This window comes from Archocentrus centrarchus, chromosome 11 (assembly GCF_007364275.1).
Source record: "Archocentrus centrarchus isolate MPI-CPG fArcCen1 chromosome 11, fArcCen1, whole genome shotgun sequence".
NCBI lineage: Eukaryota > Metazoa > Chordata > Actinopteri > Cichliformes > Cichlidae > Archocentrus > Archocentrus centrarchus.
In genome coordinates, this window is record NC_044356.1 from 22,262,349 (window position 1) to 22,275,731 (window position 13,383).

A 13,383-nucleotide genomic window follows, 5' to 3' on the forward strand; every position below is an offset into this window, starting at 1 on the left:
AAACTGCAGACTATTCATGAACTTTACTACCCAAAAAAAAAAAAAAAAAAGTGAGAGTAAATTTAGATTCCTCTTCATTGCTACATAATAATATGAAACATACATACAGCAGGGAGGAACCATTCCTCTCTGACTTTACACAGATTGTCATACACGCATAGAAGGAGCGACAGAGGAGAAACATGAACTTAAGAAGGTGCTTGACAGCATATTTTGTAGTGATTAGAAAACGTTTAAACAGCATTGGTCACAAAATAATACTTCAGTGGCTCAATAAGCAGATAGACAGTAGAGAAAAGAAGTTCAAAGAGGTTCTGTAACTATCAAAACGGCCCAGCACGTCGCACTGCGATGCACATGGTGCAAAAATATCCAGATATTTATTTCACAGTACAGTAGAGCAGAACCTGTCAATAAACTGAGTAAATACTTAAATGGTGTAGCACAGAAGCAAAATTACTGTACCTTTAAAGTACTCATGAGGTAAAAACAAAAAAAAATTATTAATTAACTACTGAGTAATGAAATGAGGAAATGAAAGTATGTGTGCTGACAGGAAGACCGAATGGTACCAACTTCCAGTCAAAAAACAAACAAAAAAAATGTAACAAACTCAGCAAATAGTGAGCCAAAAAGGTGGGTACATTTTGTAACCTTAGGTGTAGTACTGGTATGTGGGCACTGTAAGTATGAAGCAACCTCTGCATTCTCTGAGAATTACATTTCCATCATTATGTGAATCCTTACTGTTTCTTCTGACCTCTGTAGTTTAATATAAACAGGCTGAGGTAATCTGGGTAACAGGGTAACACGCAAACAGCACAAATCCCCCTGCAAAAGAAAAAAGGAACTAACCAAACATAAAAACAGAATTAAACTTCTACATAATGTAGTTATCACTTATCACCCTGAAAACCACATATTGTTTTCAATGTTACATGTAAACCTGATCAGAGTCAGTTTTATGATTTCCTCCATGTAGACAGAGGAGCATAAATTGAAAATATGGTTCAGCTAATGTAATGAGGGGACATGGGTTGAAATGTTATGCAAACTGGGCCGCAAATCTGTGATTGAGTGCAAGGCCCTAGTATCTCCTGAGCATAGTGGGATAAGGGGCACAGGGGTGTGTGTGTGTGTGTGTGTGCATCTTATGTGTGTTTGTGTGCATTGTAACAGCAGAGTCAGCTGTGCTCTTCCATTCATTGTCCTTCCTCCTCACGGAGAAACTGGAACACAGATGAGAAATCCTTATTAGCGTAGCCACGAGAGCACATGACTCGGTAGATCTGGTGGGCGAGGGAACCCAGAGGGATGGGTGTCTTAGTGTTGGTGGCAGTGTTTTGTGCCAAACCAAGATCCTTTAAGCAGAGACATGAAAAAAGAGGGAGATAGTCACAAAAGAGAGAGACAGGCACAAATGGATCCTGTGAGTAGCTCTAGGAAAACTGGTTTTCAGAAACCTCTTCATTTTAGTGTTTAGGATGTGTGGAGCACACACCAGATTTACAGAGAAAATAATTACGGAGGTCGCTTCCTGTTAAAAGGGAGTTCTTCATCCACACTGTCACCAACAACCTAAGAATCCTCACAGGGAATTCTTGGATTTTAGACTGATTAGTTTCAGATGAACTGATTATGATAAAACCAAAACATGACACAAAACCAGAAAACAGGTTTAGTACCTTAGCCATTAATGTGGTTCCAAAGCCACCCTGGTAGTTGTTGGCAGAGGGGACTCCGTCCATTACTCCAGGGACGGGGTTGTACTTGTCGCTGGACCAGCAACACCCTGAGGACATATTTAGGATTTTTGCCAACAGCTTGGGATCTAAACCCAGTCTGAGAAAAGAAAGAAAAGATAGAGCTCAGTAAGTCCTTTGGACTTTGATCTTTTGACACATGAAATGGTTTTCCTTGTCTGAAGCTGGCAACTACAACATTTTTTTTTTTAGAAAATTCAAGAACACTAAATATGAATGTAATTTTAAAGAAAAATACTGTAATAGGGCTATTGGAATATGTTTCAGAAAAAAACAGTGTGAGAAAATGACTTTTCTTTTTTGCTTTTAAATTTTTACCATCTTAGTATGAGGTGAAAACTTTAAAAGAGGAGAGGAGTTATGCAAGAGACAGGGAGGAAATGGGGCAGAAGGCTGGGATGAAGAGGACCACCGGGATATAAGAAATGTGGCAAAAGCTGGGTGTGGGGGTGTCTGATGATTGTAGTGACCCCCAATGAACCTTATGCCTCACTGTGACCATTCCTCAGTGTTAATGGCCGAAGGCTTTGTAATGCTGGGTAATGCAGTATTGATGTTTACCACTACATCTATCCTTCATCATCCCTCTTTCAAGAAAGTGGAGGAGGAGAAGTGGTTAAGCAGCACAGGGGAGCCATAAACCTCCCTGTCACACACACAGGCACATTCTTAGTTCTGCTGCCCCATTTTGCAGCAACCTACTTTCATATGCAAGAGGACAAACCTCCAGGCTATGATAAGAAGTAACCAAAGGCAAATGAGACAAAGAAAGAGACAGAGGGTAGACAGACAGAAGCAAGGAGTGAAACCGAGTAGGGAGGGTGTAACGACAGAGTCTGTGTCGGCCATTCAACATGCCATATTAATGGTTTTAAGGCCAGTATAAAGCTGACCACATCAAGTCCTGGCTGCCTCAGTTTACTGTTACTTACAGGCCTGTAACTCTATTCTGCTCTCAATATGACTATTAAACTATCATAGGTCCTTAAGGCCAGCACCCTCCCTTCTTCCCTCTCTCCACCTGGCTCTCATTCTGCCATTACTGCTGCAGTTTTATTAGGTGTCTACTAACTAATTAAGAAAAGGAATTGCATTTACACTCTCTCCATGTCTCTCCCTCCCTCTTCCCCCTTCCCTTCATCTCTTATGTGTCCGCTCAGACTCCCTAATTTTTTAACAAACAGTTTTGGAAGTGTGGTATAAGTGGTTCTGCACGCGCGGGGTTTTTTTTTAATGGCAGTCTTGCTCATGATGGCTTTTTTAGTTTATGTCTGCAAGCATCCCTCGCCATCCTGTTTCCTCTCTACCCTTCCTCCCTCTTACATGCTGCCACCTCCCTGTCTAAGGACTCATGGGGACATATGTTTGACATCGCACAAGCTGCCCCCCCCAAACTCTCTCCACACATACACAAGCAAGCAGCCCCTCCCTGCGTTCTGGGTCAGCAGCTGAAAAGGTTACTGGCTGAGCTACAATAAAGCGCGTCCGAGCGCGCAGATCGTTTGTTACAGCGACCATAGACGCTGACGGGGAGCTGTTGTCCTCTGTTAACGATAAATCAATGAAGTTCCCCTCTTGCTCCCATCACACAGACACACATGACAAACCGCTCACACGCACACATGCACTCAGCTGTGGTTATTAGCTGACGCAGTGATGTTGTTCATCGCCTGCGGTAATTTGCGTGGAGAAGAGGACATGTCACGCTTTAACAAGATTGACATGGATAAACAGACACAAACGGTGAAATGCTGCTGTGTAATGCTGCTGCAGATTAAAAAGAAAAAAAGAAAAATGGTATGAGAGACGGAGCTGGAGATGAAAACAAGAGGGGAGGGTGTTTATGTGCGGGGAGCTCTAGCAGGTGGAGTTCATTTGGAGCGCTGATATTAACTGTCTCTTTCATTATGATTAGCTTTTCGATCTCATCTGACGCCACAAGAGAGGAAGCCCGGCCCGTTCCCCTTTAATATGTCATTAAAGAACTAACGAGCACATATACACACACAGCAGTTACTATCCATTTATAGAGGCACAAGCGCGTTTATCACCCGAGTTTAATCTTCATCTGAACATATGCTCACAATTCATCTGACTACTACGGAGAAGGAGGGGAGAGATGTGTGTTGTGTTCATATATGTTGTGGTGACCTATTTCTGTCTCTCTGTTCTAAGGGTCTTGTTATAAACTCTGATTTGCCTGTTATTCTCCCCATAAAAAGAACAAAGGAGCAAATACGCGTTCCTACTTGTGCATCGGTGACTGCATGTTTGCACGCATGAATGGGTGCGGGCATACAGGTTTGCAAGGTGAACTGTAAAAGCGTCATATGAGGGTCCTATGGGCCAGTCTCCTCTCTCCTCTTAGCTTCACATGTATCATTAAAATCATTGCTGCTCCACCACTATTCTATGCTGTTCTTTGCAGCTTCTCATCCCTCTTTACTGACTGCTTGGCTGCTTTCAGAAATTACAGCTGGCAACAAAAAAAAAAAATAAAAAACCCACAGAAAAAAAATTAAAGGATTAGAATAATAAATAAAGAATATAAAGCAAATATGGATGGGAAAGAAAAGCCAAAAGCAGGGAATGAAAATACACAGAAGCACTGTCTGCATGTGTAGATGGGAGTGTGTGTGTGTATGCTGATAATTGTCATGCGTGGCCATTCCTTGCACTAAGAGAACGTCACGCTCTGCTGGAGACGGCCCGAGACTCCATCTGAGATCAACAAATTAGCTCCATGAAAAGAATTCTGTGTGTGTGCGCGTGTGTGTGTGTGCGTGTGTTTGTGTGTTGTGTGTGTGGTGTGTGTGTGTGTGGCGCGCACGTGTGTATGTGAGTCTGTCTCCGTGTACAGGTAAGGAAACACACGCACACACACCATATTAAAGAAAGAGGGCAGCTCTATCAGGCCGAAGTCCAACATGATAAAATGTTATTGCCGTTTTCCTGTAAATTGCCTGTGAGTGCTTAGTCTCCTTTGTCTTGGACTGTATCAGTGTGTGTGTGTCTGCACACGTGCGCCAAAGAGAGCGCTCTTTCTGCATAAGAGGCTGGGCCGCAATGCAGCATGGGAGATTTACGGGTGTGGGCTCCCTCTAAACGATGACAGTCTTTGTCAAGCCCTCTAATAAAAGCCCCAGAGATTGGCTAGTAGAAGAGGGGGAAACATTGGAACACACACACACACACACACACATACACACCATGCAATCAAGTCTGAATATGGGTCAGTCCTTGCAAAGATATGAAAATAATTCACAGTCAAAGTGAGGAGATGCAGTAGTTAGTATTCCTGTTTTTTATAGGAATACATTATGATGATGTGAATTGTGAGAAGTTCTAGTGGTAGAAAACTGCTGCCTTCAGTGGATCTGGATGTAAATCTGTGCGTCTGTGCATGCGCTTCGGAGAAGTGTGGCAATGTGTAAATCTGTGTTGCTCCCTTAATGCCTCCATATTTCAGGGGCCTAGTGAGGGGATTTATGTTCGACTGCTCATGCCAATTTTCCTCCTCTGTCTCAGCACAGATAAATCAGTCGCACTAACACAGCTGCACTGTGCGAAGAGCAATTCATGGACACTCATGTACACCCGTACACAAAACAACGATGCAAATACCATTTTACACTGTAAAAGCCATAAAATCCCATTATAGCCAGACAGTAAACAGAAGAAACAGTCTATTATTGACAAGGAATATGCATAAACAGTACAGAATATAAATTCCCATATCACTCATCTGATAAACATACAGGCTTCCTGTATGCAAGCTACACTCAAATGCACCAAGGCAAACCAGACTTTGGTTTGGTCTGGGATGATCATAGTTCAGCATTGTAGAATTTTTAAGTCCTCAGATGATTTCCAGTCCTATGAGGCTGCAGTGCAATTTAGAAGTCTTCAAATCCCATCATCCGCAGCTTCCTGGCCAAAAAATTAGCTTTGTGCCATGAGGAGGAATGATGAATGATGGGTATTCTAGGTGGTGCTCAGTGACAGGGGTGTGGCAGGATTCTGATGAGAGCTCAATCAGCAAATGTAAATCAGGCACTGTGGCTCCACCCCCTCATCCATCTCGCTTCAGAAGAGGCGGCTCTGACTTGGGGCAGGGCTGACCCCTTTGCACTCCCATAAACTACACACACACATGCACACGCATGCACGCGCACACACTTCCAAACCTGTATTGTAGTAGTAAATTACAGTTACAGCCATATCGCTGGTGTAGTAATTGCTATTATTGTGACAGCTATATCTAAGGGCTATGTGTGGCTAAAAGGTAGTAGCTTCAAAATATGCTGCCTGTAATTCCTTCGTACTTGTTCTTTGACTTTCTCAAATCCTTCAACAATAAAAAGAAAACCTGGATCTGGACATACTGAATCCCTGTTTATTTACACATATATTTGACCTCACAGAGGATTCAGCTGCATGAAAACAACTAAATCCAGCTCTAGCTGGGCTAAATTATTTATATCTACTTTTGATAGTGCACTCTTATGCATCCCCGTGTTAGTGCAAACCACAGATATTTACCTCTACTCTAACCTCTCCCATGTAAATGAAGCCATTGATTGCACTGTTCCTTCTTATTTTATCTTTTAGCACAGAAGTTGCTTACAATACCTGATACCAAGGTTCATGGTCTCTGCGGTCCCAATCATCCCAATTGCCAGCAGCATATTGTTGCAGATTTTAGCTGCCTAGAAGGGTGTTAAAAGAAAGACTTATTAAAAACAAGCAATTCTTGTGTAAATGGTAAGGTCTGCAAAAACAACACACAGCAGTAAATCTCAAGACTAGTGAAGACACCTCTATGGCCACTGATCTTTAAATGTTACATTTTTAATGGTCATTCTTGGATTAATTATATATATATATTCTTTTCAAGAGCATGCAACATCTTCCATCATTTCAGATAGTTTTGTTTTTTTTTTTTGGCTAGATCTAACGTAGCCTTTCTATTGTTAAGGCCGATGAGCCCGCTGAATTTGCTCCGGTAACGTCTTGTCTTTTGTATACTTGGATAATAATAATGCAGTCTTCTTCACTTGGATGGATATTGTGAAGGCAATCAACCACCACTGTTGCCCTCAGTGGATGTCCAGACTGTTTTATGCTGCTGAGGTCACTAGTGTGTTCTTTTTTTTTCCCCTCAGAATGTACCAAGCTGTTGATCTGACCACTCCTATTGTTCTTGCTATCTCTCTAGAGGATTTCTTTTTGCAGCTTAAAGATGCCTATTTCACTTGCAGTGAGAGCTCCTAAAACCACATGTTTTGGATTGAACAGCTTTCAAATGCAAACGCCACATTTAGAATCATCTCAATCCTCCAAATAGCCCACCTCTATCCACAAAACAGCTTTAAAGTTAAAATCGATGACTATATACGGAACGCCTGTAATTCCACAATAGTTAATGTAAGAGTTCTGATCAATCCACCGATTAAAGAATCAAAGAGTCAAAAGTTGTATGAGAGTCCAAAAATATATTTAAGGCCAACAAATGACACGTGCATGTGATCTTCTTGGAGATGTCCTCTTAAAGTTTTTCTGCACTCTGCACTTCCAATCCAACATATCAATTACCTTTTAAAATGTAAATAATAATGTCTATCCACAATAGATGGGCTTAGTATCTTCAGACTCCATTCTGACATTTTTTTAATTTAATTTTAAGTTTTAGTAAAGTTCTTTATTTTTCATGAACTCCTCTGGATAAATCATTATTAAAAATAAATCAATAGCGATTTGGTAGTAGCTTTGGGTTGCAATCAGTTGGAAGAGGTTATGTGCTTGTTTAACAAATGTTTTATTAATGCTGTAACATTTACGGGGCCAGATTTACTAAACAGGGCAAATCAGTGTTAGGATACACTCAGTAAAAAAAAAAAAAAAGTGAAAAGTTCTGGCAAAAATAATGTAATTGTAGCTTCTGCATTTACATTATGGAAATGTAAGAAGGAATGTAAGAATTTCAGCAAAATATTTGAAAATTATTTATTCTACTTATAAGGTTGATAGGATTTGTTCTTTTGTTTTTCTTTACGTCAGAAATCTGGATTAAACGTTGTTTGCTGTCCATGGTCCTGAAATGTGAAACAATTGGAAAAATGAATGTTGTTAAGGTGTTCAGGTAAGGTTTTGTGGGAGCTTGTGACACTTATGTGAAATTAAGTTTAGTAAAGTCTTGTTTGACTTATGGAAAAGAACCCAAAGCCAAAGGGTTGCAAAACGTTTTGGTTCAGCTATTATGTAATGAGTTCTAGTCAGAGGTTCTAAGCAGTCTTTGATTTCCTCCAGCAATTATGATATGTACTGATAACTACGTATTTTGGCAAAGATCACAACAGGACACACACACACACGCACACACACGCACACACGCACACCACACGCCAAATTTGAGTAAATCTCAATATATAGGTCTTACCTCAAATTTTGGAAGATAATGTAAACACAAATGTCTACGCATTTCTGTTGCTAATTCTTTGCCTTGCTGTCTTGTAACCTTGGCCATTGCATTGTATTGGGCATCAAACTTAAAAAAAAAAAAAAAACCTAGCAAACTGAAAACAATTTGTCATCCCCATGCCTATGTTGTCCCTGTGGGAAATGTTTGTGTTTATGCATCCCTCTTTACCTGTCCAGTGCCGACCTGTCCACAGTAGATAACATTGGCTCCCATGCAGGTGAGCAGCTCCTTCGCTGCATTGTACTCCTCAACCACTCCGCCTACCATGAAAGTCAGTTTGGCCATGCTGGCAGCCCCAACACCTAAACACACCACATGTTCAAATTAAGATTACCTGAGGTAGTGAACACATAATTGATAAGGCACACACACAACATGTTGATCTCTGGTCTTTAAAACAGTACAATGCAAATGTGCAGACATGCACAAAACATGAAATACTTAATATAAAGTGGAATAGAAATTCTAACTTTAGGTATGGATACATGTTGAACTAAAATATGTGAATCTGCCACACATGAGACATAATATATCAGCCACATGACTCTTTCAACACTACCAACTGTGTCTGAAAGGTCAGCTGTGCACTGTTTGGTGCGTGTGTATGCGAAACCCTTAGTGGGACAGACGTGTTAAGTAGCTGTGCACCAGAGGGACGGAGGTATCTTTAAAAGCCGATTGTTGCCATCATCCACTGCACAACCCTCATGGGATCCCTTGCCTTTGTCTTGTCACCCCTTCTCTTTCATGTACACACATACATACACACACAGACACACATGCACACCAGCAGCTGTGCCTGAGGCTAGCCTCCCTCATGGGGGTATCACTGACAGGCGTGAGGGGTAATTAACTTTACACTTTATCATGTTCAATTAGGCGTCCCTCCCTGTGCCTGATGGCTTAAGGAGCGTGCCATGTTGTAGGAGGCAACCTCACCCCCCCCTGAGTCACACCCACCCTCTACACAGGGTCCTTAATGCTGAAATAACCTCTTTTCAGAGTAGGCTGAACCCAGTCGGTCTGAGTCTCTTATGCAATGGCACCATTCCCTGTATATTTCAGTGACTAGCATGGGTCACACTGAGTGGCGGGATAACATATACACAAACACACACACAAAGCAGAAAAAAAAAAAAAAATCAGGTAGCACTATAACAACCATTCTTAATATATGCAAATAGATAGTCAATTCAAATTTAGTCAAGAGGCTTTCACTTTTAACAAAAATTAAATGAAAAATAATAATGTTAACTCACTGGCTAGGGCCTGAGCACTGAGTGCAAAGGCCCTATTATATCTGCTCATCTTATTTTTTTGCACAAATGAATCACCTTTTTGAGGGCCCGAACATGCCCAAAAACTCTTACTATTTTAATGGTGTCAGACATGGCCCTTCAAAAATGGCTCTATATATTCGAGCCCCTCCACTGTGTTTCACATGCATGTATGAAATTTGGTACATATATGTAACATGTCAAGATGCACAAAAGAAATCCTCTCGGAGCGATGCCCTACACCCAACATGAAGTCCGACATTTTGTATTCATTAGGCGATTATTGCAATTTCCAGCCCTCATACTTTTATAACTACTCCTAGGTTTTTGACGGGCTCAACTTCATATTTGGTCAGCGTAAACTACAGACATGGTAGTGGCGAATAGCAGTGGCGGTGGCAGTATGGCGAATTTCGATCATTCACCATGAAAGTTTGATTTCCATAATGTATGTGTCATTCACACATACATTAGGGAAACTGGCCCAAACTTCTCACATGTGATAATCATCCGCCCCTGAAAACATCCATATGGCATTATTTAGTGATAGTTGCAGCGCCACCTAGTGGGAATAGGAAATGTCATGTTTTACACTTTGAGGCACAGCTCCAAGTTGGTTGAGCAGAATCATCTCAAATTTAGCCAGGAAAGCCTTAAAGAGTTGGTGTTACATTGTGTTCAAAACTGAGTTTTTGTCAAAGGGCATGGCGAATTTCGATGTTTCATCACATTTCGTCAGGCAGTAACTTAAAGCCACATTGTCCATTCTGCACCAAACTTCAGTGGTTTGATAAGACTCCTGCCCTGAACACACTGATTTGCATATAGTCTGTAATAGTTAGAGTGCTACCTAGTGGGAACTGGAAATATTATGAAATATCATGTTTTATACTTTGATGTACTGCTCCTCCCGACTTTACCCAATCTCAAAAGTGGTCTGAATGAATGTGAGACCTTGATGATGATTCAGTGCAAAAATTGTGAATGAAATTTTACACACACTGTTGTCATGATGGAGGCATTCAGGTTTGATTGCTCTGATCACTGAATATGGTGCCACAGCATCACCTAGAACATTTATTTAAAAAAAATAAATAAAAATCAGCACCGGAACAACATTTCATCTGTGTGCCTGAAATTTTGCAGACTCATGTGATATCCTCCTCATGTGCAAAAAAGTCTCTTGGAGCCACACCCGAAACCCAACAGGAAATCAGCCATTTTGAATTGAAGTGGGATTTTTGCAACATTTTCAACATTTTCAGGCCTCACATTTGAACAAACTCATCCTAGTGTTCAATCCACTGTGACCAAAATCACTCATCATCTAGACCAGTGGGCCGTCAAAAGTTGTTCAAGGTTTTATAGAAATTAAATGGTGTTGCCTTAGCAACACACCAATTTTGGCCTTTATTCAATGGAAAACCACAGAAAATTTCAACACATCAGCCCCGGGGCTACGTTTCATCTGTGTGTCTGAAATTTTGCAGGCTTGTGTAACATGAGATGAGCAAAAAAGTCTCTTGTACTCATACCCAAACCCAACAGGCAGTCAGCCATTTTGAATTTAAGTTGTCATTTTCAGGCCTCGTATTTTAACAACTCGTTCTAGACAAGTGGGCCCTCAAAATTGTCAAAATTTTTGTAGAATATTGCTGTAGCAATGCTCTGATTTGGGGTTTCTTTTCAGTGAGGCAGTTATCTCAATTTTCAGGCCTTATACTTTAAATAACTCCTACAGATTTGGATTCAATCTAAAGAACCTGACAAAGTTAAATTGTGAAGCTTTTGGTTTTCCGTCAAAAGGCGCGTTTGTGGCGGCATGACGAATTTCAATCATTCATCACAGGACACCAAATTGTTACATCTCAAATATACACTGTCCAATCCCAAAGTTGGATGTGAGACCCACTTCGTTGTGACGTCGTCAATGGACCGATGCTAAAGGACATCTTGGGTGTATATCTGAGATAACAGTGACTTTAACAACCCAGACAGTTTAAATTATGAAACCTGTACCATAAAAAGAAAACAAGCTCTAGCAGTATAGATTAAAAAAAAAAAAAAAAGATGAGAATGGTGCAGCATGAAAAAAAATCTTTTTTTTTTTTCTGTAAGAAGGAAAGAAGCTAAGCCGAAAGAGAAGAGTGGGGATATGTAGTTCAAATCTCTTTATGGGTGCCATCCACCTTTAATGAAAGGCCACTTAACAGTGAAAGCCTAATAATGTCGGTGTTAATAATTAAAAGGGAATTACTGGGGACAAAACAGCTGAAATCTCATTGTAAGATATCATTGCAGAGGCAAGGAAAGGAAAGGAGAGGAGATTTATTGTAAATTTCCATTGCCCAAATAGCTTTTCCCTTCTCCTTCTTCTTTAATTGGCTGTGCTGTTGTCACATATATGATCATGCCACTACATTGTATGTGTGTGTCTGTGCATGTGTATGTCAGTGATGAGCTGTCAGAAGGTCATTAGGGCCACATAATGAAGCCCAAAGCCCACGCTGCAGCAGCTGCATAAGGACCACGGCTAACATGCGCTCAACATACGGCCGCCACACACACCAATCATACACACATATGGTCCACAGACATGATAGATTTATTTTCCGTCTTGCTATTTTATGTCACCTTATTTATTTCAGTTATTTTCAGGATAGTTGACTGAAGTTGATGTAACTAAGTGTATATATATTTAATGGCAGAACAGCTCCGTTTTTTTAGTCTCAAAGAGCAAATCGAATTTTACTCCAGTGCCACACCGTGAACAGTGTGGAGTGCAGTCTAGTACAGAACACATAACTTACTTCACATTTTCATTAAACTGATGAAAAAAAACAAAAACAAAACACAAGTATAATTATAGTTGTGAAAATTCAAATGATTTTCTCTTTTAATATTTTTTCATTCCATTTTACAGTTTTTAAGTTGCAGGTTGAGTCTAATAAATACACACATGTGCGCACACACACACACACACACACGCACACGCACACACACACAAACACGAAGAGAAAGAGCAGCATGACAACTGTGCTGGTTCATTAGTGGAGATCACTGTTTGCAGACGACTAAAGAGGACATTATTGATAACACAGTCAACGCGCTGATCAATATATCTCACTAAGGAAAGAAAGAAAGCAAGTGAACCAAAAGAGTGCAAGAGAGAGGGATAAAGAGAAAAGCAGGAGCAGAGAGTGATGTAGAAATGACAGCAAAGAAGGAAAATGATCTTTCTCTTTTTACCTCCCAGCATCCCTCCCTCAAATTAACTAATCACCCATAATAAGCTCTTATGATGTGTAGTGGATTTCTATAAGGAGTGACACCAGGATGATCGAAGATCCTTGTTGGTGGAAGAATAACACATCATTAGCATAATAGTGTGTGTGCGTGCGTGTTACTGTGTGTATAAATTGTGTAGATATCAGTGCGTCTTTTCTTTGTGCATGGGCTGAAGTGTGTGTGTGTGTGTGTGTGTGTGTGTGTGTTTCCAATATTGTGTCTATGTGTTGAATATACTTTCATAGGGTATTTATTGTGTGTGGGTGTGTATGTGTGAGAGGACGTCCCGTTCTCGGGCCGGTCCTGTCAGAGACGGATTAAAGAAGAATCCTAATGAGGCTTCCTGAGCGCCGGGTATGCCGGCTCATCCATCCCAGCGGGAGTGACAGTCCTGGATCATTAGCACTGCACAACTACACAACGCCCCCTAGGGGGAGGGAGAGAAGGTGTGTGTATGTGTGGGGGTGTGTGGGGGGCACCTATGATAGAAGATACAGGGTAGAGGCAGTAAAAGGAAGGATGAGGATGCTAGGAAGATATCCACAAGGAAGAGTTTATTATGATACACTATAAT

At 40.9% G+C, this 13,383-nt stretch overlaps 1 protein-coding gene across 3 annotated transcripts in view; it reads right to left on the minus strand.

Moving 5' to 3' along the window:
- The window catches only part of hibadha (3-hydroxyisobutyrate dehydrogenase a), a 23,377-nt gene continuing 9,994 nt past the window's right edge, over positions 1-13,383 (minus strand). For 2 of the 3 annotated variants that reach the window (XM_030740587.1, XM_030740586.1), the window contains exons 5-8: positions 8,413-8,546; positions 6,396-6,472; positions 1,686-1,842; positions 1-1,361 (exon numbers count right to left, since the gene is read on the minus strand). In XM_030740587.1, coding sequence (XP_030596447.1) covers positions 1,203-1,361; positions 1,686-1,842; positions 6,396-6,472; positions 8,413-8,546 — 527 coding nt within the window. In that variant the 3' untranslated portion in view covers positions 1-1,202. The remainder of the gene's footprint in view (positions 1,362-1,685; positions 1,843-6,395; positions 6,473-8,412; positions 8,547-13,383) is intronic. The other variant, XM_030740588.1, reaches the window with a different exon arrangement.